The sequence below is a fragment of the Lissotriton helveticus genome, chromosome 2_2 (genome assembly GCF_964261635.1).
Source record: "Lissotriton helveticus chromosome 2_2, aLisHel1.1, whole genome shotgun sequence".
Lineage (NCBI taxonomy): Eukaryota > Metazoa > Chordata > Amphibia > Caudata > Salamandridae > Lissotriton > Lissotriton helveticus.
This window is the reverse complement of record NC_136060.1, coordinates 35163679-35188948: the sequence shown is the minus strand read 5'-3', so window position 1 is coordinate 35188948 and position 25270 is coordinate 35163679. Positions and strand designations below refer to the sequence as shown.

Sequence of the window (25270 nt, the reverse complement as noted above, 5' to 3'; positions counted from 1 at the left end):
AAATGGAAATTGGGGAGGCCAGCTCTAATGTAATATTTTGCGACATACGATACACCATTAAGTACAAAATTATATAGTGCCGAGGGTCTAGGTTCTGGTTTTGTAAAGTTGTTGAGTGGAGGGCGACCTATGACCCTATTGTCCCTCTAAGCTCCTTATTGTTAGATAAACTTCTGTGGGAAGTGAAAGAACTCTGCTACTCCCTCAGTGACCACTCACAGTCCGGCTGGGTATAGCATTCTTACTTGTAGTCGAGTTGATGGAGCTGCTGCTTTACACTCTGAAAGGAGGCCCGTTGCCTCTGCACCTCTCGGGAAAAATCTGGAAATATGCGCACCGCCACTTTGTTCACCTGGAGCTCCCCTTGGCGTCTCGCTTGTGCCAGTATGTGGTACCTGCCCTTATAGTGTAGGAGCCTCACCACCACAGAGTGTGGAGGTGCCCTAGGAAAGTGTCGGCCTCGCTGGCACCAGGTGGGCTCTCTCAAGGGCGTAGAAGGCCGACAGTCCCTCTGGTGCCACCTCTGTGCGCAGCCAGTTTTTAAGGTAGTCCACCACGGTGGCCCCTTCCACCATCTCCGTTAGGCCCACAACTCTGACATTGTTCCTGCGGGCTCAGTTTTCTGCATCTTCCACCTGGAGCTCCAGCGTGCACACTTTTGCCTCAAGCGCAGTGAGTTGACCTTTCATTTTTGTGAGAGCAGGGGCGGATTCTGACAGTATGCGCTCATTTGCTGAGACTCTCTTAGTGAGAGGTCTGTGATCCTCCCTCAGAATGCCCAGGTCCATACCTATGGAGTCTATCTTTGCCTTCAGCCTCTCACTGGAAGCAGTTATTGCCTGTAGGATGTCTTGTAGGGTTGGGTCCTTGTGGGGGTTCCACTTGTGAAGCAGGACTCTTGCTAAACCTCTTACGAACTCTCTGCTTGGACTCCTCCAAGTTTGTGCTTCTTGGTCATTTTCCCCATTGATGTCGCAGAGTGATTTAATCTCTCTTGTCTCTGCCACGTGTCCTTGAGGTCCGAATGTCCGTCACCCTCTGATGAGATGTCCCACTCCTCCTCAATAGACACTTGGAGATGAGTGCAGATTATCCTCTTTTCCAGCAAGGGCAGGTGCCTCAGGGAGCATCCTTGCATCAGCAGTCCAGCCAAGACGTGCTGTAGCATGCCAGTCCGTGATCTTGGTTATCTCATTAAGAGGTCCTCAGGGTCTTGTACTCTCCGGCCCTCTGGAGTCACGTGCAACACCCCAGGATCCTTATGAGTGTTCTGTGGAGGACTGGGCTCCAACTCGCAGGACTCAACACAGTCCCAGTGGTCCAAGTCTCAGACCCCCATGCCTGGGCCTCTGTGATATTTCAGTCGGCCGGGCACTTCTGTGCCGGCTCGGCGGACCCAGCCCTTCCCAGTAGGTGTCCTGCGGCTGCTACGGTCTCCCTATCCAGGCTCTGAGTCCTGTGCGCACTAGCTGCCCACTGCTATTGGTAAGCAGACATTTTACCACCTCTTCTTGTCACTGCTGTCATGCCCTCATGGCCGCATGTCGCTGTGTCCTAGCTGTCTCCCTAGGATAAGCACCTCTGGTGGGACAGGTATGGTTCCTCAGCGGTTCCCCCCCTATCTCAGTGCATAAGCAGTAATGCAGTCTCACAACTCCAGAATTCTCACCAGGGAGCAATAGCAGATGCTGGAGCCGCCTCTGCTTCCCGGATCTCCATATGCATAGCTCTGTGTGGTCTAGGGTGGCATTCTGCTGCTCATCACCTGTACCATTGTATTCTTAGAAGGCCAAGATCAGTTCATCAATTTCCTGTCAGTGCCCAGCAGCTTCTAGGGGACCAGACTCCTGCAGCTACCCACTGCTCAGCTCAGGCAACAGGCATAAGCCTCACCTACTCAGGCCCCACGCCCCACGCTCATCAGTCCGCCTGCCCCCAAGATGTGGTCACAACGCTCTGGCACCACTTCAGTGCAGATGCCACATCCAGCGCAGGCGGTCTCTCGCTGCGGCGCCCGCCCTTATATGGCCCTGGGGCAGGGTAGTCCTCTTGCTCTATCGGCCTCACCTGGGGTCAGAGGCAGCCTTAGTGTTTGCTGCCTGCCTCTGGCACTGCAGGGCTCATTGTCTCCTACAGCTGCTTGCCTCTGGGGGTGCCTCCGCAGTGGTCCCCGGCGAGGTCGGGGACGGGCCAAATCTTCCCTCGGAGCGCTCAGCGGTACCACCAGTTCCAGGGATCCGCCCTGCAGCTCAACTCCCTATTCATTCAAGGAGCCGCCGCCATCTTGGGTTACTCGCAGGTGCAGAGGACGGTCCCGTCTATAGGGTTCAGTGCCCTCCAGCTCCGTTGTTTCTCGGGTCTGGCAAACCCCCCCGATCAGAGTACGGTAGGGGCCCCCTCAGGGTCAAGTAGTCTTCCGAGGGGAGTCAGGATGGAACTGGATGGCACAGCTGATTGGAGCTCTCGAGCAACACTGCTCACTCCGTTGGCATCAGACCACGCCCCCTTTGTGTTCTTGTTTGATTAATCTCTTTGGTGTTGCACACCTCCATAATGGTTCATGATTTCATAATTTCAATTAACACTTTTTCGAATGTCTTGAGTACCTTTATCACTGTTTTTCAATCATGGCCATCTCTGTGCCCCCGCAGATGCTCACTTCTGGTGCCCCTCTTTCTGCAGATGGCACTTGGAGCCCTGACCCATCTGTTGAAGGCTTATCTGCATCCCGCTGGGGAGCCCGTGATCCTCAGGTTGGGACTGTACTCCTATGGTTTGGCTTCCTTGAAGACCATTCGACATTCTATTGCCATGCTGCACAGATCCCAACCGCGGCCCGCTGGAGCACCCCTCAAACAGTCTGTAAATGCCCTGCTAGATCACTGCACAGCACCCATTTGCTGTAAGCAGCACAGCTTCACATCAGTGCCCAGGACAAGGAGTGCTCTTCCACTCATTCGCTTCGCACCATCTTAGCAGTCAGATGAGGCCACACCATGCCCTTAGCTCACCAGTGGCTGCACATTCCGATCCCAGGAGGGATATATGAACAATTGGGAAAGTTAGAGGATTACTGGCGACCTTATGTTTAGTAAGATGTTGTGTTTTTGGTGGCTGTCTACCTGGAGCATCCTCAGAAAGATTCTTTTTACTTCATGCGTCAGGCCACGGCCCCCCATAACCTTTGAAAGATTTCTAATGGTTTCAGCAAAAAAAAGTCATGTTTCTCTGTTTTTTGATCTCTGTACAAATGTTAAGATGTTTCCGCATAACCAACTTATTTAAAAACCATGGTAAAATTTGTAATCAAGCAGGTCAATAGACTGATAAATAGTTTAGAGGAGGAGACAAGAAACAGGAGGATGCTGGAGACAAACAAAATGACAAAAAGGGAATGATTTTGGTGGAGTTATAGCAAATTGAACACAGGTAGGGGAGTACCTGATGACCAAAGCTAGCTTAATATAAGCAGTTGTGCAGAAAATTAGGACCATGCCATAGCTGACCTTATGGAAAAAATATCAGTCCTACTGATCCAGCGAAAGGCCAATGTTGAACAATTTCACAAACCAAACATTTTAATGGGGCCCATACACATTTACCCAAGTGTGTATTCCCACTCCCTGGCCAAACGGCTGGGGGAGTCAAGTTTTTTACTTCGCCTAAATTCCGATTAGTTAATTCCCTGTGAACACAAAATAGTTTGAAATAAACTCAATACCTAACTAATCGTCACAAATCAACACTCTTTTTCCTCTGGTTGATGGATCATTAGTTGAGTTAGTTGATGGTGATATTAACAACTATCTAACTAATCCACAAATCTCAGTGAAATAACCACAGACTCTAGGTAAGATTCATAAGCTTTATCTAAGATTTCAGTCATGATTTGAACCCTCGTTAATACAGATTCACAGTGCAAACTCCATCACATGGGAGAGACAATTACATTTACCAAATACATTCGTTTACACAGATTTCATTCAAGTAATCAAAATGCAAAGAGTGGATAGATGAAGAGACAAAAGTCACAAAATAAGATACATTTGTATAGAAATATGCAAATTTTAAGACCGAATGACATTTACCTAATGAAATACTGAAAACCACCCCTTTGGCCAAAGGACTGTTGGGAGTCCCCTGAATTAGGATCAGGAGACAAATACTACAGGACAGGATCAGGACTTACTAGACTTCTCTATAAACCCGACACACCAGGACGCATCCCTCTCTTACACTCTCTCCCTCCTCGATGTTCTTCCGCAATCTTTAAATCTAATCAGGCTGTCATTTGGAGCTGAATCTTCCCAGTCTGTGCTCTCTTCTTTTCTTCTAGCAGCTCTGTCCTCTCTTTCTCTCTCAGCATTGATGTGTGTCTAACTAACTTAAGTCACTCTAGTTATAGTCTTTATTTCTACTTGTTCCACCCTCAAGAGTTGCAATTATTATGGAATATGATTGGACGGGGCCAGGGAAGTTTTCATCATACCATGCTGACATATTCAATTTTATTAAGGTTCTTATTGTCCTGTAAACTCTTCCCCTTTAACTCATTCATGTTGTCCTCTTCCCCTGCATATATTGTTGCCATTGTAATAATTCATTCAATACAGGCTACATAGATGAGTGATACACATCTTCTTTTTTCTATGTCTTTCGTCCTTGATATCTGGCAGTCATTCAGCTCTTTCGGTCATCGGGTCACATTACGAATCTACTGAGGATGCGCAGCTCCTTTTCATCCAACGCCATTTTCTTCCCTCTGTTAGTGACACCGTAGGCCCAAATGTACACTATTAATAAAAGAATCATAAACAGATGTTATTTTCTTAAACATATAATTTTCACTGTTCACCACCCACTTCTACTCTATCCCATGTTAGTTTTATTTCTCTAAGCAAAGGCATTAACAACTGCATCTTTTTTTTAAGTTCAAGCAAGCATATCCCGAGCATGTGGCTCCTCAAGACGACATGTTAGTCGTTCCTGCGCATGCGTGAGGATTTTTCCCCTCTCAAAGTGTGTTAGTTACGTTATCTCTACGTAATGCTGTTGACATGTCAAACATTGCTGGCAGAGACTCTCTGAAATTTGCCTAAACTTTGGATTGTACCATGTCTGTCTGAAATGCCTAATCATGGCATCTCTCCCAATGTGTGTCGCTCCATGATATACTCCTGCCATTTGTGATAACAAGCTATCTGGCATTATTGGTCTTCCATCTGGACACACCCATACTTCATCATCTGCTCCTCTTGTACAACCTGATTTAATCCAGAGTACCTTTTCTTTGGTATCTGCCTCATCCTGCAACGGCCTAACTTCATCCCATGTTTCAAATGCAGAGAAAACCATTAGTTGGCAGTTGATAACTTCTTTTTCCAACCCTCTGTTCAAAGACATTGATTTTCGAGCACAAAATTGAGCAACTTGGTCAGCATATCTGTTGCCTTGTGTCACATAATCATTTCCTGACTTATGTGCGGCACATTTGACCACTGAAATTTCCTTTGGTAATTGTAGGTCTTCCAATAGTTCTTTGACATGTTTACTATTTCTGATAGAAGAACCTGAAGAAGTCAGCAATCCGCTTTGCACCCATAGTTGGCCAGTCATGCACAACCCCAAAACCATATTGACTATCCGTAAATATGGTTACTCTTAATTTTTTCCCAAGGTTGCACACTTTTGTTAAAGCTAGCAATTTTGCTATTTGTGCAGACTTGACTCCTCTTAAACAGTATGCTTCCAGAATAGCAGATACGGTACATACAGCATAGGCAGAACTCAATTCTCAACCTTGTTTCCTCAAACATGACCCATCAACAAACAATACATAGTCTGATTCTTCCAATCACGGATGTCTGGTCTGGGCTTTGTACACATTTCTGTTACATCCTCACAGTATGGATATGGCAGCAAGGTTTCTGGATTTACTGTGGTGCATCTTATTACACTTACATTTTCAGCACCCAGAATCACCATTTCATACTTAGTCAGCCGACTAGGGGTTAAATGCTGAGTACGAGTCCTTGTTAAAAGGATCTCGACTGAATGTGGCAAATATACCTTTAAGGGATGTCGCATTACAATCGATTGACTCTGTTCCAGACTCACACAAGTAGCAGCTACTGCTTTTAAGCAGCCAGGCAATGCTGCAGCCACTGAATCCAAAGTGGCAGAAAAATATGCCACTGGACGTCGTGACAATCCATGTTTCTGGGTTAACGCTGAAAGAGCCCATCCTTCCCTTTCACAACAGAAAAATGCAAATTCTTTTGAATAGTCTGGTATTCCCAATGCTGGTGCTTGACACAAGCAATCTCTCATTTTTTATGAATGCTTCCTCACTTTCATCATCCCATTCAATCGGATCTGCCACATCCTTTCTTGTCAACCTTAGTAAAGGCTGTGCGAGCAGTGTGAATCCACTGATCCATTGACTCCCAATCACTCCCAAAAACATTCATACTTCTTACTTAGTTTTAGGCAAACTTATTAGTTGAATTACTTTAATTCTCTCTGGTGTCTCTTTTCTAACTCCTCTTTCTAGCTTGTGTCCCAAATATTGGACTTCTTGTTGACAAAACTGTAATTTTTCTGGTGACACCTTGTGTCCACCTTCTGCTAGATGGTTCAGTAAGGCAATTGTGTCTGTGACACAAGCCTCATGTGTCTTTGATGCCACCAGTAGGTCATCAATGTACTGAACCAGAACCGAATTTCCTGGCATAACCATTGTTTCCAAACTGCTATTCAGGATCTGATTGAAAATTGAAGGGCTCTCTGTGTACCCTTGAGGAACTCGGCACCATGCCAAAACACGATCTCCGAACCGGAATGCAAAAAGATATTGGCTATCCGGATATAAAGGAATCAAAAATAATGCTTGGCACAAATCAATCACCGTGTACCAATGTGCATCCCATGGTATCTGATAAAGGATCACTGCTGGATTTGGTACTACTGGACAACAGGGTACAGCTATCTTAATAATTTTCCTGAAATCTTGCACTATTCTATACTTGCCACCAGGTTTTTTAATTCCCATGATTGGCAAATTACAAGGACTCTCCATTATCTCTTTCAAAATACCTCGGTCAATCATTTGATCAATTACTGGAGCAACTCCTGCTTTTACTTCAAGGCTCATTTTGTATTGTGGTGTGTTCAGATAAATGGTACCTTCTTTCACCATGATTTTAATTGGGTCTACATTTGCCATAAGACCAATTTCTTTTCCTGAAAAATCCCACAAATCTGATCTCACTGTGTTTTTCAGCTCATCAGGCAAACTGTTTTCAGTGAGAAGTGAAAACATCTCATCCAATTCTGTCCCCTGTTTTGCTAGCATCATTTCAAATGCAACATATCAGGTGTTTGGAAAGCCACCCAATCAGCCGTACAATAGATAGTGCAGTTCATTTTGCACAACAAATCTCTCCCTTATAGATTTACTGTACTTGAATCACGTACCACAAACTGATGCATGTCTTTGAAATTTCCAATATTAACTTCTATTGGTTTTGTGACTGGGGTTTTTATTTGCTTATTTGAGACTCCTACAACTTGGATAGTTTCTCCTGAGATGGGTAGATTTAGAATTTCTGCTGCTTGCACAGTAGAACGGGTGGCACCAGTATCCACTAGGAAAGTGATAGCATTACCTTCCACTTTTCCCTCAACAAATGGACCTGACTGACCTACCGCCAAGGATGCGCCAAACACGCATTCTTCCTCCCCCTCAGGCACCGTTATTGAGACGCGTCCAAATCACTCTCATTACTTTGCATCCAATATTGTTGAACTGTTTGTGTATTCTTACCACTCTCTCCACGAAATCCGGTGTTCACACTGTATCTCTGCACCTGAGAGCTCGTATAATTTGGCATAGGGGCTTGTGGCACCTGTAATTGAGGAGTAACTACCTGTTGCTGCTGGTTCACAACCACCTCGTTTTGCATCTGTGGATTTAAAATTTGATTTACCCCATTACTCTGATGAACACTTCTACATTCATTCTTCCAATGTCCATGCTTTCTGCATGCCTGACAAGGGTATTTCTTTCTCACTTCCTCTCTACTCATTCGTCCTTTTCCTTTATTTCCATTCAATACTTGACTATTCTGATTGTTCGACTGGTTTTCATTTTTAGAACCAGAATTTGCCTCTTGGTGTTCTGCCAACTTTACTTGCGCCCACATCATTTTCTCTTTCAGCTTCTCGTGCTTTGCATCAATATCATCACTACAATACTTCGCATACTTTAAGATATCATTTATGGGCTTGCTTTGCCAACAAAGCATATGTTGCTGAATCATCTGACTAATTTCTGATCTTAATCCATACACAAACCTATACACGAAATGTCCCACATCCTTATCACCAATATTTTCAAATCCACTATACTGCTTGAATACCTGCAATAACCTTTCATAATACGCATGCACTGACGCTTTTGGTTCTTGAGTTGTTCTATCTATTTTAACTCGATCTGTTTCCTTTGGAGGAATTTTGCTTTTTAAGAGAGTAATCACCTAGTGATACTTTTCCATCACCTCTTCTGAAGGTGCACCTGTCCTTGCATCTCTGGGATACTCTTCAGCTGGCCAATCAACAGTAATCTTACATTCTGTTCACAAATCAGTTGGCACCACTATGTCAAACAGGCCATCCAAATCTTTTAACAAAACCTTTGAGACTTTCACAAACCTTTCTACCTGCTTATACCATTCAACCGTTTTTTTTCTTAATCTGGGAAAATCATTCGTAAAAGACAAAATATCATGTCTAGTCCAAGGAACATGAACATATCCACCACCAGGAACTTCCCTCATTGGACACATTCTTTCGGCCTGATCTGTTTCTTTTAATAGAAATGCAGATTTTTCCTCTGTAACTGCTTCATCCCTTCATCCCTAGGAGATGCGGGAACGTGCCTCATTCTTGCGCACTCTTGCGCATTACGAATTGCTCCCTCGGCTCGGTGTCTGGTTTCCCTTGGTTACGCTCGTCTCGAGAGCGTAAGGGAGCCTTTGCCGAGCCGGAGCCTTTTTTCTGCTTTTCCCAGAAATAAGATACATTTAATGAAAGATCGCCATCTGCTGGCTTCTTTCAAACGCTGTACTCAACTCCTCATTTTGCCGTATATATATTTTATGAAAAGCCTGCAACTTTTGAAAACCCAAACCGGCAAGTCTGTTGGTAAGCCCTCAAATAAACAAGAGTTGAACTGATTCCTGTGCCTACCTGCACTATTGGGTTTAACTCCCATAAAGGCATATTATTGATCAAGCCTAATTAAGGCATTTTATTAACTAAAGCCTCATAAAGGCATTTTTCTGATACTTTACTTGAATTTATTGATATTTTACAATGGAATCTGACTCGAATGTCCCCCAACACTCCCCTAAGGAGCACTTGGGGGACAACCTCAAGAGGTTTATTGGGTAAGAACTCAATTCTTCCAACAGAGAAGCAGTTGACGCTGCTCTCTCTAAGAGGAAGAGGGTTTCCCCTCCCGAGGAGATCTATTTCTCTCTGTCGGATGGGGTATCCCCCTCCACCTCTGGACAGCAAAAAAGGGGTAAGGTACCCGTGAAAAGAAAACATACAATGGAGACATTCACCCATGCGATGGAATTTAGTAGCCCTGCACTACAAGAGATGCTGGTGCTCTCTGCAGCACAGTAGAGAGACCCCAATTCCTTGGGGCAGAGAGAAGGGGTGCCTGTAGCGGCATTATAGAACGCAATACCCTTTATTGGACAAATGACTCTAATGATGATTTTAATAACCAAGCCACAGACTATGAGGACTTGGATAAGTTTATTTTTGACCCCCAAGATACCTTTGAAGACCTCGATGAGGATTTAGACCATCCCTCCACCTCATCCCTTACTGTTAAAGACCCCCTAGGCGGGGAAATGTTTAACCCTACCACCATTCGCCATCCTCGCAGCACCGAATCGTGGCCTATGGACCACGTAGGTAAATACTTATCCCAGTGGGTCAGGAAACACCTCGATACAAATACCCGCAACCTACTGCAGAATGAGTGCCCTCGACCCTCCTCGGAGGATAAGATCTGCAGCACCCCCAACCTTGACCCTGAGCCGATCACCTTCCTGTTTAAACCAGGAAGGGACCCAAGGAAGGGAATTCAAAAATGCCACAAGCAAGCTCAAAACAAGCTCCTTTAGGTAATGGGACCACTATCAACATTTTTGGACATGACTGAGGAGGCTAGATCCAACAATACCCCAATAGATGTTGAACTCTTACGAGGCTGGTCGCAACACACAATATGTCTTATTGGCAAAGCCAATGCTAATCTAATTACTGAAGGCATGAAGGTGGTTCTTCTCAGAATGAACCCCAAGCTCACGGACCTATCTGCAAAGGAAGATATGTGCAATGCCAAAGGTCTCTTGTTTGGCAATAATTTTGTTAAATCCTTGGGGAAGTATGTCTCCACTTTTAACGCCTTCAGTAAGGCACAATCCAATATGCGGAGAGTTTTAGGGGGACAACTACTTTTTAGAAGGGCTGACTGAAGGGGACAACCTGTCAGCCGCGGCTCCTTAAGGTCCCACTTTTACCAAGATGAAAGAGGCTCCCACCCCTATAGAGGCTTTCGTGCCAACTCCAATTTCTACCCCCAGCGAGGAAGGGGTTTAAGATCCCGTGGTGGCAGATCAAGGTCATCCAACAAGCCTATCAAGGTAAGCACAAATCCTTCTCCCCCCTTGAAGGTGGCAGGAAGACTGAAGCATTTTGCACACAATTGGCTTTGAATCACTCAAGATCCATGGATCTTAGAGACTGTTGTGGGGTTCAAAATAGAATTTTGGGAAGAGCCACTCAAAGAAAGAATTCCAGAGGAGATGACTCTAAACAAGGAAAATTCAAAGTTAATCGAGTCGGAGATTTCCCAAATGTTAGACAAGGGAGCTATTATAAAAGTTTCCCTGTCAGAAATATCCAAAAGTTTTCTAAGTACTATCTTTCTTGTCAAAAAGAAAGGCAAGTGATGGTGACCCGTCATCAATTTAAAACACTTAAACAAGTTTCTAACATACAGACACCTCAAGATGGAAGGTATCCATCTTTTGAGGGACATTTTATAAGCCAAGGACTGGCTGGTAAAATTGGATCTGAAAGGTGCCTACTTTACCGTACCCATGGACGAGGAGTGTCACAAGTACCTTCGTTTTACTTGGAAGGGAACTCTCTACCAGTTCCAGTGTCTTCCCTTCAGCCTATCATCAACCCCTTGGTGCTTCACCAAGGTCCTACGACCAGTAGTCAGTTATGTCAGACAGAGAGGGGTTTGTCTAATAATTTACCTAGACGATATCCGCATCATGTCTCAGGACAAGTCAGAAATCTTGAAACACTTAGATATGACAACAAACCTTCTACGGAACTAGGGTTTCATCATAAATGTGGATAAATCTATTTTGACCCCGGCACAGTAAATAGAATTCCTTAGTTTCCAAGTAAACACTATTCTATCCAACCTAATCCTTCCCCACCAAAAGGTTACCAAAATAAAAAAACATGTCTCCCTTATTGTTTCCAAAGAATCTGTCCGTCTGAAAGACCTAGCCAGGGTTTTAGGTCTCCTCTCCTCCTCTATCCAGGCCATTTCTCCAGGTACCCTTTATTACAGGGTTTTGCAAAGACTAAAAGCTCTGGGCCTGAGGAAAGGCCTCTGGTATGAAGACTTGGACAACTTCTCAGCTGTCTCCTATATAAATCGTCTGGGGGCGCAAGATCCAAAAATCTCTCAGATATTGTCAAGCAAATATGGTATTTTTGTTGGGACAAAAAGATCGCCCTCAGAGTGGAATTTAAGCGGAATTTAAGGGCAGACTGAAATTCATGTTTCCTCCACGATTCCAGCAATTGGAAGTTGAATCCCGAGGTTTTTCCCCAGATCCAAGAGCTTTGGGGCCCAATCCAGTTAGACTTGTTTGCCAGCAGATTAACTCACCAAGTCCAAAGATACTTCAGTTGGAGGCCAGACCCAAATGCGTCAGGAGTAGATGCCTTTCTCCAGTCTTGGGAAGGGATCAAAGTTTACGCCTTTCCTCCCTTCTAAATGATTTAGAGATTATTGTGGAAGGTGAGACGAGTCATGCTCCATCATTCTGGTAACTCCCTTTTGGAAATCCCAAGTTTGGTTTCCCGGGGTAATGGAGTTAGCGTGGACTTCCCGTGGCTGATCCCATCATCTTTAGGCCTACTCCAGGGTCCGGAAAGAGAAGAACACCCTTTGGTATTAGAAGGGAAGATGAACCTTCATGTTTGGAGGATATCAGGGATTCAGGCAGTTATTTTGGCCTTTCAGGAGAAGCTAAAAGCCTATTGGAAGATTCATGGGCACTAGGTACCAGGAAAAGATACAAGGGTGTTTGGAGAAAATGGTCTTGTTGGTGCCTGGAAAGGGATTTGGATCCCGTTCAATGTCCTCTACAACAGGTAGCTAATTATCTTGCTCATCTTTTTGAGTCAGGTCTTTCTTTCAGAACTATTAACTACTACAGATCAGCATTTAGACCCGTTGGTTGTGATCAACGTCTCTTATCATATGTTAGACCCTATAGACCTGTTTCCTCAGCGACCTTAGCCTGATGGATATATTTGATTATGCATGAGGCTGAAGTGGACCTCTCTAGATTTGGAGCTCACTCTTCTAGGGGTGCAATGGCTGGCAAAGTATTTTGGCCCGGAGGATTTCTGCCGGAAATACTTAAAGCAGCAGATTGGTCTAATGCAAGTACCTTCTCTAAGTTTTACTTGAGACCAATAGAGCATGTTAACAGTGTAGCTCTACATGGCTTTAAACATGCATAATGGTAGCCTCCGGTCTTGTAATGAAATGACGATTCTCCTATTATTATACAGAGAGAATCTTGATTTCATTAAAGACATACGGAGGCTAACATTATCCCACCCTCCTCTCCCCCAGAGGTTTGAGTCCGGTAAAGTTTATGTTTAATATTCTGATATTGCACATTCTGCTTTTATCTTCAGCTTTAGTCTGTCCTTACACCTTTTACCATACAGTGTTCTTTATTCCTTCTCAGATAACAATGTTAAGGATCCGAAGAGATAGGATCTTTTAGCGCTGGGATACCTCCGGGTGACTACGCGCTCTATAAAAATAAATAATAATAATAATAATAATAATTAAGCAGACTTATGGAACGTCATGTTGTACATCTGTGTCATCGCAGCCCACGAGGAAGATGAGAGCCTGCTTGTCATGATACTAATGTTCTATTTATTGTGATGTAACAACATTCTTTAAAGGGCTGCATGTTGGGCAGCAAATAAAAGTATTTGCATAATGTTAGTCTCCGTATGTCTTTAATGAAATCAAGATTCTCTCTGCATAAAAATTGGAGAATCGTCATTCTCTGTAAACACAAAATAGTTTGAAATAAACTCAATACCTAACTAATCCACAGATCTTAGTGAAATAACCACAGACTCTGGGAAGATTCATACCCTTTATCTAGGATTTCAGTCATGAATTGAATGCTCGTTAATACAGATTCATAGTGCAAACTCCATCATTTTTCACATGGGAGAGAAAATCTCATTTAGCAAATACATTTGTTTACACAGACTTCATTCAACAAATCAAAATGCAAAGAGTGGATAGATGAAGAGACAAAATGCACATAATAAGATAGATTTGCAAAGAAATATGCAAATTTTAAGACCGAATGACATTCACCTAATGAAATACTGAAAACCACCCCTCTGGCCAAAGGACTGGTGGGAGTCCCCAGAATTAGGATCAGGAGACAAAGACTACATGACAAGATCAGGACAGGGCAGATACTTTACTAGACTTCTCTATAAACCTGACGCACCAGGGCGCATCCCTCTCTTACACTCTCTCACTCCTCGATGTTTTTCCGGAATCTTCGAATCTAATCAGGCTGTCATTTGGATCTGAATATTCCCAGTCTGCTCTCTCTCTCTCTCTCTCTCTCTCTCTCTCTCTCTCTCTCTCTCTCTCTTCTTGTCTTCTAGCAGCTCTCTCTTCTCTTTCTCTCTCAGCATCGATGTGTGCCTAACTAACTTATGTCACGCTAGTTATAGTCTTTATTTCTACATGTCCCACCCTCAAGAGTTGCAATTATTGATGAAATACGGAATATGATTGGACGGGGCCAGGAATGTGTTCATCACACCACGCTGACATATTCAATTTTATTAAGGTTCTTATTGTCCTGTAAACCCTTCCCCTTTACCTCATTCATGTTGTTCTCTTCCCATGTATATATTGTTGCCATTGTAATAATTAATTCACTACAGGCTACATAGACGAGTGATACACATCTTCTTTTTCCCATGTCTTTCGCCCTTGATATCTGGCAGTCATTCAGCTCTTTCGGTCATTGGGTCACATTGCGAATCCACTGAGCATGCGCAGCTCCTTTTCATCCAGTGCCATTTTCCTCCCTCTGTTAGTGACACTGCAGGCCCAAATGTACACTATTAATAAAAGAATCATAACAGATATTATTTTCTTAAACATATAATTTTCACTTTTCACCACCCACTTATACTCTATACCATGTTAGTATTATTTCTCTAAGCAAAGGCATTAACAACCGCAGTTTTCTTTTAAGTTCAAGCAAGCATATGCAGAGCATGTGGCTCCTCGAGACCACATGTTAGTCCTTCCTGCGTATGCATGAGGTTTTTTTCCCTCTCAAAGCAAGTTAGTCGCGTTATCTCTACGTAATTCTGGTTTGCACATGCGCAAAGCGTTTTTGCAAAATAAAGCGTGTTTTAGTCGCGTTGCATTTTATTTCTCTGAAGCTTTTCTCCCACTTGTTGTTGTCCGGTGTATATCAGTTTTCGTCTCATCTACAATTTAAACAGTTAGTGAAAGTTAATGAAGGATTGCTCAGAGTAAGTTTCAATTTCTTGAATCCTTTATCCATCACTTCCACCATACACCAGACAAGCATTTAATTATTTTGACAATTGAAGTGTAAGTAATAGTGTGGAAATAATAGTAGAGTCCATCAGGATGGCTGGGGTAATGTCCTCGGCCATTCTGAGGGACAGAGTGCCATCCGTCAAATGCTGAATCAGGCCCTTTGTCTCCAACTGCTGAAAAAACTTCTCTGGTCAGTCCTGTAGCTCCTAACTCCTCACGGCAGGTTTCTGGTCACCAAGTCTCTCTTCAGCCAGGTCTCCTGCCGGGTCTTGATATTTTAGTCAACTGGGCTGCATTTAGTGCTCCTGAAGCAGGTAAATAGGAGGCCAACCACTTGACCCTTGGAGAGCAGTTCCAGTCCTCGGGTACCAGCAGGAGTCCTTATGTGAGTCCTGTTCTTTCAGCAGGAGTCTAAAGTCAGGGTTATTCTTCCAACAAGGCGTTCTTTCATCAGATGGAGTATTCCTAGGTTCATGAATGTTCTGAGGTGGTGGTTTTTGAGGTTCCAGATTTATCCTGTGTCCTTACCAGTGATTGAAGCAAATCTACCACTCAATCCTAACTATTTTCTCACAATCCCCACTTTCTTTTGCGCCACTTTTTCTTTGCTTTCCTATCAAATTAAACAGGAGCCCCTGTTTCAAAATGGCAGTCCCAGCTGCCACCAGGCAGGTCTTTCTTCAGCTTCTTGGCCATTCTCCTACCGGACAGGTCAAAAATGGTTTTCCCTTCTACTGTGGATTGAGCCTAAATGTCTAGAAAGCCCAGGGGACGAATAGATTTCCCCTCTGGCATCACCAAGTCAAAAGCGGTAATGCTAACGCAGCTCATTTTTGTGTCAGCTGTTCCTGTCCACTTTGAGATCGCTAATCCCTGCTAAGTGACCAGCAGTTATCACCCATTGGTCTTTCCTGGGTACATGATCCCAGGTCCGATCCCTGAGAGTCTACTCAGCCGTTCATCCTTCCAAGGGGGATAAAACAAGTACCTGTGAGTTGGGTATTTATACACATCTGTTATTTCAGTGCTGAAATACACTTCAGGGTGAATATGGGCCTTACAATCAATTTGATAAGTTACAACCAGTGGTAAATTACTTATCTTGTGTGATAGAAATTATGCATCACAGCCAGTGTTGTAAAAATACAGCTGGGATTAGGTTACACTGGAGCTAATTGCCCAGACATGAAAAATACCAGCAGCAGAACATTTAATTCACTACATTTTGCAGCTTAACAAATACTGTTGGGGGTCAAATTTACTGACGGATGGTAAAAATGCCGCTGTTCGAAATATACATTTCTATGGCAGGGATAGGGCCCCTGCAGACAGAGCATGCCTGCATCAATGCCTACATGTTTGGAAATCTTATTTAAAGAAAGCTTCAGGCTGCAGAAGTTGGTTAGGGGTTGTACCCTGATTTTACGGTGTAAGTTCAATGTGTTTTGGACAGTAGTTTTCTGTAATGAGATTTTCTGGGGACAATACAACCAGTGTTGGCAGTAATTCAAGTATCACAGGTGGTAATTTTGTGATCGCAGTGGAATTTTTTGGGTGGATGTTATTTCCTCCTTTTGTAATGCACATATTTACGGTCCCAGACTCATAGTCGTGTTGGGTTCATGCAATCAAGCTTTGAAGTAGCCTTTGCAGTAGCCTTTGCAGTGCACATAAGAGTCTAATGATGTTTTTGCTTGTGACAAGTTGAGTGCTTTATCCCACCCGTCATTGTACTTCTAATATTTATGTAATTTGGCAGCAGCAGAACCTACCCATGATGATCTGGTGAAAAGGGCTGAACAGTTTCTTAAGGAAAGAATTCAACAGGGCGACCAACAAGCACCATTCCTCCTGGGGCAGCTGTACTTTGAAGAGGTAAGTTGTTTCCGAATCCTTAAAGTTACAAAATCAAACTTTAAAAAGTTGTGAAGAAGGAGAAAGATAAGAAAGACATAATGCAATTAGAAAAGTGGTCATTTTTCTGAGAGTCATTTCCTCACTAATGTGACTATAGTTAAACTTAAAAGGAAGAAGGGAAAATGGTCTTAAGCTGCAAATAGTTTTCACAATCCGTCGATCCCATTTTTGTGCTATGTTACGCCCCATCTCCCCATTTTCAGATGTCTTTAAACAAACCCAAACCTCTTTCCAGTCATTCCTCCTTGGTAAGGATAACAGGCTGGGGTGAAGTTGATATTTTATTGAAGTTTTTTTTAACACATTTTTAATCATATTTATAAACAGACATAGGCAGACCAGATCTTCGGGGTCATTAAATCGTATAACCATCTTAAATGATGTATGTATTCTACTTTAGCCAAAAGTATAGTCCTCTGGGACCTCTGTGGGATGTGGCATGTTTTGCACCAGAGGTCCGAAAAAAGGTGTTTAGTGAAGATCAACACACAGCCACTAATCTGCAAATTCACAGATATATTATTAGTAGACCCAACTTCACCGTCTCCTTCTGTAGACCTAGCCACATGATCCAAGACACCCCTATATAATCCTTCTAGTGGTAATGTTCATTACTTATTGTGCTAGTTCAGTGTCTCTTGATCTACCACCTGTGCATTCCTTACCACATTCAACTCCTCTAGTGACCACTAGCAGTCTAGCAGCACTTTACCGTCTGTTGTATACCAGACAGTCATCTTTTCTCTTTTTTACTACCCTCAAACCACAATTAATGTATCTTGTTGCAAATCTGTTCTTCCTGCCAGTTTACATTGGAGAATATGTGACTACAGGACTGTTGAAAATGTAGCGAACCCGTTCGTTGTAGCCTCTTTCTTTTCTCCCCTCAGGACTCTCTAGATTGAAGCATCATGTTGACGCGTTATTACCCGCTCTTTTCTTTGAGACTGCTTCCTTGTCTTTCAGTTTAAAACATTCAGGTTTTTTCAATTCTGCAGCACCCAGGTCATGCACAAAGGTTTCTGAAGCCAGCCTGCAGTGAGCCTATTTAAGTTAAGTCCAAGGAGAAACACTGCTCGTAGGATGTGGCCCGCCTAAATTCTTCTAGGGGCTCTACTTTGTTTTCCAAATGAGAGTTCTCTACCATAAATAGATTAATTATTAATCTATTCTGTCTGCAGTTCTTGGATTTCCCTCCTGAACTTGACTTACCCTGGCATTGATCTTATCCAGTATGTATTCTATTTTGGACCTGGTCCCGTCAGTCCTCTTAAACATGATAATAATTCCTTTCTGGGATGGGAAAATGACCAAAGACATCTGAATAGGACTTCCTACCTGCTGTAGCTTGCTTATGTGAAATAAACCTCTTGTTTTTATTGCTTATATCAATATTTTTGGAATACACCAGAAATATTTCCCACAGCCGCCATGAGTCATGGGTATTACTATGACCCTATTTTATTTATTTATTTCTGAAGTTTTATATAGCGCGAACAAGATCCCAGAGGATTTCAGAGCACTTTACATTAGGAAGGAAAGGAAGGAACAATAAAGCAAAAACAACATAAGGTAGAGATATAAACAAGAATGTTCACAGGTTACACACAAAAAACCCCGCAAGGTGGTTATATTAAACAGTAGTAAAGGTTCATAGTATGTCGCAGAGAAGCGTGGTCGTAAATGATGGTTCCATGAAAGTAGGCACAATGTCATCGGGCAGGAGAGCCTAGCCCACTTACGGAAGGAATTTATTAATGAGGAATCTTTTGACTTCCAGTTTGAACACCGCTGTTGAGGAGATTCTGCGTACATCCGGTGGTAGCGAGTTCTATAACTTTGGGGCAGCGCCAGAGAAGGCTCTGTGACAAGTGCTTTTTTTGCTGAGGATAAGTGGTTTCAAGAGGAAAGTAGTGGCGGTTCTTGAGGCTCTTGCACCACAAGATAGTTCAACATTTTGTGCCAGGTACCTAGAAGTATTGAAGCGGATAGCTTTGTGCGTCATAACAGCAATCTTTGACTGAATTCGTGCTTCATAGGGGAGCCAGTTTAGAGATTTTAATACTGGCAATATGTGCTCATTGCGTTTGATGCCTGTAACCAGTCTAGCAGCAGCATTCAGTGATGCCCTTAGTGGAGCCAGGGTGTATTTGGGAAGGCCACAGAGGGTAGCGCAGCCGTAGTCTAGCCTCGGTAGGACAATTGCTTGGACCACCTGCTTGAAATCATTAAGTGGAAGGAAAGGTTTGATATTTCTGAGAGTCCTCATCAAGTGGTTTGCACCCTTGCATATATTGCTGATATGATTTTTCATATTCAGGTGCTTGTCCATGGTGACTCCTAGAGATTTGGCTGAGTCTACGATGAGAGGAGAGCAGTTGAAGGCAGTGAGGTGACTCAACCAGAGGTCTATCTTGGGGATGTGGTTCGGGGGGGAGATGAGTAGCAATTCCGTTTTTGAGGTGTTGAGCAGGAGATGGTTCTCAGTTAACCAGTTTTGAGTTAACGTTAGGGTAGTGTTGAGTGAGATGATGTCTTCCGGGGATGAGATTTTTAAATAGAGTTGCGTGTCGTCGGCATACATGTGGAAAAGAATACCCTTGGAGTTTAGAGCATTTGCTAATGGTTCCAGGAAAAGGTTGAAGAGGGTAGGAGATAATGCAGTTCCTTGGGGGACTCCCATGATAACTGGGGAGGGCTGGGAGAGAGAGTGATTTGCCTTGACTCTTTGAGATCTGTGGTGGAGGAAGGACGAGAACCAATGTAGCACCTGATCACAGAAACCCATCCTGTTTTGCAGAATGGATAGGAGGTTGTCATGATTAACCGCGTCGAAGGCGGAGGAAAGGTCAAGGAGGATCAAGAGGCAGGATTCGTTTTGATCGAGCATTTTTAGAATGTCATCCATAACATGAGTGAGGGCCGATTCGGTGCTGTGCCCTTTCAGAAAACCGGATTGATGCTGATATAGGAGTTGGTAGTTCTCAATGTGTTCACAGAGTTGGGATTGAATGCATTTTTCAAGGAGTTTTGCAGGGGTGGGGATGTTGGAGATAGGTCGGAAATTATTGTGGTTAGTCTTGTCAGCGTTAGGTTTTTTTTATTATAGGAGATACCTGTGCTGCTTTTAGGCAGTCGGGACAGGTCTCACAAATACACTGATGGGCTATGTTCGCTGGATATGAATGTGCAAAGAAACAACAAACCTGGCAAAAACATGATGCCAGCAATTAGGTATAGGGACTTTCCCTCTTTTCCTCCTCCACCCCCGGAATCAATGCATGCACACCAAGGACTTATAGTAGATATCTTAATTTATTATACACTCTATACTAGGGTAGAAGGTAAGTATTCAAGCTATTATGAGAATTAGCTGAGCATTAGCACAGGTGAATACTGACTAAATACACAATATAACCCCTTCGTTGGAACTTTGGATATGACATCCTAAACCCCACGGAAGGGGAGACAGGAGTGATTCTGAAACAGTTTGCCTACTGCGGAACTGTAAACGATGTCCAGCCTCCACCTGCATTTACTGGGGCTTGGTCCCTTAACATTCCTCACTGTCTATTGCTAATATATTTATGATGGGCTTCACGATTTTTTTATTTTTTTATTTTATAAAAAAAAATCTTTTTATTTACTTTGCTCACAGACTCACAAAATACATAGCAGTGTTCAAGTATCATGAAATAAGTTGGCAATTCATTGTATATTCAAGTTCAGATCATACAGTTTCAGAATACCACCACCCGTACCACTCCTCAACCGCTCCCCCCCCCATTGCTCGGTACTTCCGCCAGGGACCCCCGATCTTTCTCCATGTAGGGCTTCACGATTTTTGATTAATAGGCCCCTTTTCCGGATGACTCTGGAGTGCATGTTTATCACGGTTGGGCTCCAGGGCCTGACCCTCGCGCAGAGACTTAAAATCATATGTTTTGGAAACATTTCTCCAAACAGGGGTATAATATGCTGTGAGGGTATTATATGGTGTGATTGTGCGACCCCACCTTGTAATACACTACCTGCACCTTTAGGACCAGTCAGATTTTGTTTGTTAAACCTTAGCTCAACCCTGGGTAGCTGTGGGCCTGAGCAGTAAGGTTACAAAAATGAACAAGTATAAAGAATTTGAACAGCACCAAAACAATTGAAAAAGAGAAAAACTCGACACTCAGGAAACCAAACATCAGTTTATAAAAATAGACTGTATTTTTATGAATTCATGGGCACCAAAATGAAAAAATTCTACTGGTGAGTTCCAGAGATATAGATTTTAGAAGAAACAATAAATCAGGACTTTTCACTGACCCGCAAACAATCAATTGCAAATTCAATGACTCTGACACTGGAAACTGTTTTGAGAAAATCTTTAACAAGTTGAGATGTGGAACAAGTCAAGGAGACCAACAAGGTCCAAAGAAATAGTTGCCTCCTCAAGATGAGTTGACAGGGGCCTCCTGGATCTACTCCTCAGTCCACAGTCTTGGTGAGGTGATTCTGACCACAGGGGCGACGTTCCTCAAAATCCTCTCAGGGATCAGCAGAAGTGAAATAAAATGAAAATAACATTTCTAGAGCACGTCTATTACCTGGGGGTATCTAGGCACTAAGCCGACCAAGAGAAGCAGCATATAATGAAAGCAAGAGGATAAGAACTACTTATTAAATAAACAGGGATTTAGTCTTTTCCTAAATTCCAATAGGATTGATTTATTCTTGAGTTCTAGGGGGAGCGGGTTTCACAGCCTTGCTGTGCAGGCTACGAAACTCTTCCCACCCCATTTGGCTTTTTTGAATTTGGGGACTATATGATTCCCACTGAAGGGAGAGTGAAGAGGTCTTATTGGAGTGTATCGTTGAAAGCGTTGTGCCAGATAAGCTGGGCCAGGGCTGTTTAGGGCCAGGAAGGCTATGCAGAGGGCCTTGAACTGAATACACTTTCTAGTAGATAGCCAGTATAGCTGAACCAAAGCTTGAGAGGGGGCTTTGTGTCTGGAGATTCCCAGCAGTAGTCATGCTGCCGCATTTTGGAGCATCTGTAGCTTGTTGAAGAAGCGTTTTTGAATGTTGGTGAACAAATCATTACAGTAATCCAATTTGAAGGTGATAAGTGCCGTGACTACTGTTTTTTGCAAGGTCAGTGAGATATAGGGCAAAACCTTCCTAAGAAGTTTCAGAATGGAAAAACACGGAGTTGTGATGTGATTTATCTGACCTTCAAAAGATAGTTTAGTCTTGAAGATCATCCCTTAGGTGTTTACATTAGCACTTGGGATGGGATGGGTACCGAGTTCTTGAGGCCACCAGTTGGGAGACCAAAAGGACGGATTATTGCCTAATAACAGGACCTCAGTTTTTAAGGAGATTAACTTGAGACAATTGTCCTACATCCAATTGCCTATATCGAGCATGCAGTCATGAAATTTAACTGCAGCGGCATCAGGGTTCCCAACTACCGACACGACAATCTGGGTATCATCGGCGTAGGAGATAAAAGCAAGGCCATATTTAATCAACGTCGCTAGCGGGATGACATATAGATTAAAAAGGGTGGGTCTCAAAGAGGACCCTTACGGCACCCCACATGGCAGAGAGAAAGATGGTGTCGTGAAATCTCCTAAGGTCACTATTTGAACTCAAGCAGTTAGAAGAGATGTTAAGAAATCCAGGGCTTTGTCTTTGATTCCAATGGATGCAAGCCAGTCAACGAGAAGAGCGTGGTTGCACAGCAAGCACAGCCGAGAGATCTAATAAGATCAAAGCCATGTTGCCCCCACAATTTATAGTCTGTCTGATTTCTTCAGTGGTGGTGATTAATGCAATCTCTGGTCTATGATGACTGTGAAACTAAAACTGAGTAGGGTCCAGAATCTGATTTGCATTTATAAAGATCTTCCATTCCTGATTGACAACAATTTCAGCAACTTTGGCTGGGAATGGTAGACGAGAGATCGACCTATAGTTGATAAGTCCAATTGCGACTGGACTACCAGAGTGGAATCAGCAGTTTCCTTTTTTGGGCGATATCTGTCTTTCTGGGCAATCTAACTGCACTCTGACAGCTGCCCTGGGTCCAGCAGGCTCGGGTGTAACTTTTGATTGTGTAGTCCTGGTTTTTTAGGTTGCACAGGGGCAAGAAGCTACAATTTGGTGATCTTGGCTTCCAACTCACCAGGCAGGCTACTTCAGCTTTTGTGTCCCTGTGCTGTGAACAGGAAGTCAGCCAGCTGACTCTTGTAGTTTATGCTTCTGGCTGGGCTCAGAGAGACACCTTCTCCAAGAACAGGACACAGCAGGCACAGTCTTTTCCAACGTTAGCCCAAGGAGCAGAAGGTTTAGTCCAACTCCGGTGCAGCCTCTTTTTTGTCAGTTCCAGGATCATCAGGGCAGTTCTTCTTCAGTCCTCTTCTCAGGTCAAGGGAGATCAGACTTCTGGGTGCCAGTGGTGCCCCTTTTACACCTAGGAAATGCCCTTAGGGAAGGTCCTAGTCAATCGCCAATGGGCTACTAGGTTCCCATCCACCTGTTGACAATTTCCTGTGAAGTGTGGCATCTGGCTATCCCAGAGTGCTCTATTCTGCCCACTCCCAAGATGTCGGGACCCATCTCCTAGTGTGTGAAGATCGGTAGTTCACCCTACATGTGTGGCTAACTATGGGCCACATACCCATGAAAAAAACGGTACGGCCAGTGTTTCCCTCTCTCTGTCCCTGACGCCAACCTGTCTGCCCGAACAAAAGAGCAGCCCCTCACTTAGTGTGTTCATCTTTTACCCTTCAAAGGCAGTTTCACTTTTGAAACTCGCCTTTTTGACCAACACCACCGTTGGCTTGCTGCCAGGAGGAGGTAACACCTTCTTCAGTGGCAGGCCTCTATTCTTACCTATCCTGGGAGATGTTGACACGTCTACCCAGGGTGGGAGAAGGTATTCTCATGGCCAGCCTCAGCAAATGGCCACTGGGAAACTGGGGAACAGAGTAAGAACTTTCTAAAAGTTACTCTGATTTCAACTTTGGCATCAACTCGGGCTTAATGTAACGAGTCGTTTGATACCTTGAAGTACCAACTTTGGTAGTCCCATTAAGAAGTTACCTCAGCTGAGGTGTCAGCGTGAAACGCTGGGGCTACCAGCATCTCTCCATGTACAAACAACAGTTGCGGGTTTTTACTGCTAGAGCATGATAAATGCATGTCTAATTCTCTAATATGCTGCTCCTGACTTAGGACTCAATAGGCCTGCTGTGGGGGTGACTTACATGCATTTAAAAAGGGAGTTTGGGCTTTGCTTTTGATCAAAATTACAAAGTCGAGTTAGTTAGTGACTCACTGTCTGCTGTGGCAGACTGTGAGTCACGTTTTTACTTGTCCCACTGAGGGTGGCACAATAAGTGCTATAGTCCCTAAGGAGACACTCTAACTTACAGGCCCAGGGTACACCTGGTACTATATAGTAGGGACTTAAAGTAAGTTAGCTTGTGTCAATTGGGTATTGGCTAATCATACATAAAAGTTTAAGGGTTAGGAAACTAGCACTGAGGTCCGGTTAACAGGCCTCAGTGCACTTTGATTCGAAAAACCAGCATCATCTGTCCAAACTTTGGGGGTGACAATACAAAAAGAGGCCTTTCCTTACACATGCTTTTAAACCTATACATGGACTTGCAACCCCATCTTGTTATATTTGCTTACAGATAAAAGGCTGAAGAGTGGCAAGTTTGACCAATAACATCATAAAGGAAAGCTAAGCCCTAGTTTCATTATGAATAATAACATTGATCGCAATGATCCTTTGCCTGTTTCAAGTCGACCCTTTTAATTGTTTCTGACACTGTTTTAACAAGGAATTTTACCGAATGCACTCATTTGTGCCCCTTAAAATCATAGGAAGGACATTTTTTAGCGGATTATGCAGTACGGTTTCTAACCCAGTATACCTTCATATATATTTTTTTATTACTACCTGGCTTTAAATGATTTTTGACTAGGTAAAACTAACTACACTGTGTCATCCGAATGTATGACGTTACAACGAATTCCGTTGCAACGCATGCCTTTACCACGCATGCGTTACAACGGAATTCGTTTACCACGCATAACCTTTACCTCGACTACTTGCGTGGTGACGTCATACGTCGTTAAGAGGAAACGGAATATTTTTTCCGATTTCTCTTAAACGACGCTGATTATGTGCAGATCCCGACGTGACTTCTGGTGAGTTTTTTTATTTGTGGGGGAGACCCCCCCAAGCCCCCCCCCGTTTTACTTTTTACCTTTACCACATATGCCTTTACTACAAACTTCGTAGTAAAGGTATGCGTGGTAAAGGCTTTAGTGGTAACCACGCATACGTTGTACTGCATGCGTGGTTAAAGA

General features: G+C 43.5%; 1 protein-coding gene across 2 annotated transcripts in view; it reads left to right on the top strand.

Annotated features, from left to right (window-relative positions):
- LRP2BP (LRP2 binding protein) overlaps positions 1 to 25270 on the top strand; it is a 339402-nt gene that overhangs the window by 72074 nt on the left and 242058 nt on the right. Inside the window, exon 3 of one of the 2 annotated variants that reach the window (XM_078678933.1) lies at positions 16731 to 16846. In XM_078678933.1, the coding sequence (XP_078535059.1) occupies positions 16731 to 16846 (116 nt within the window). The remainder of the gene's footprint in view (positions 1 to 16730; positions 16847 to 25270) is intronic. The other variant, XM_078678935.1, reaches the window with a different exon arrangement.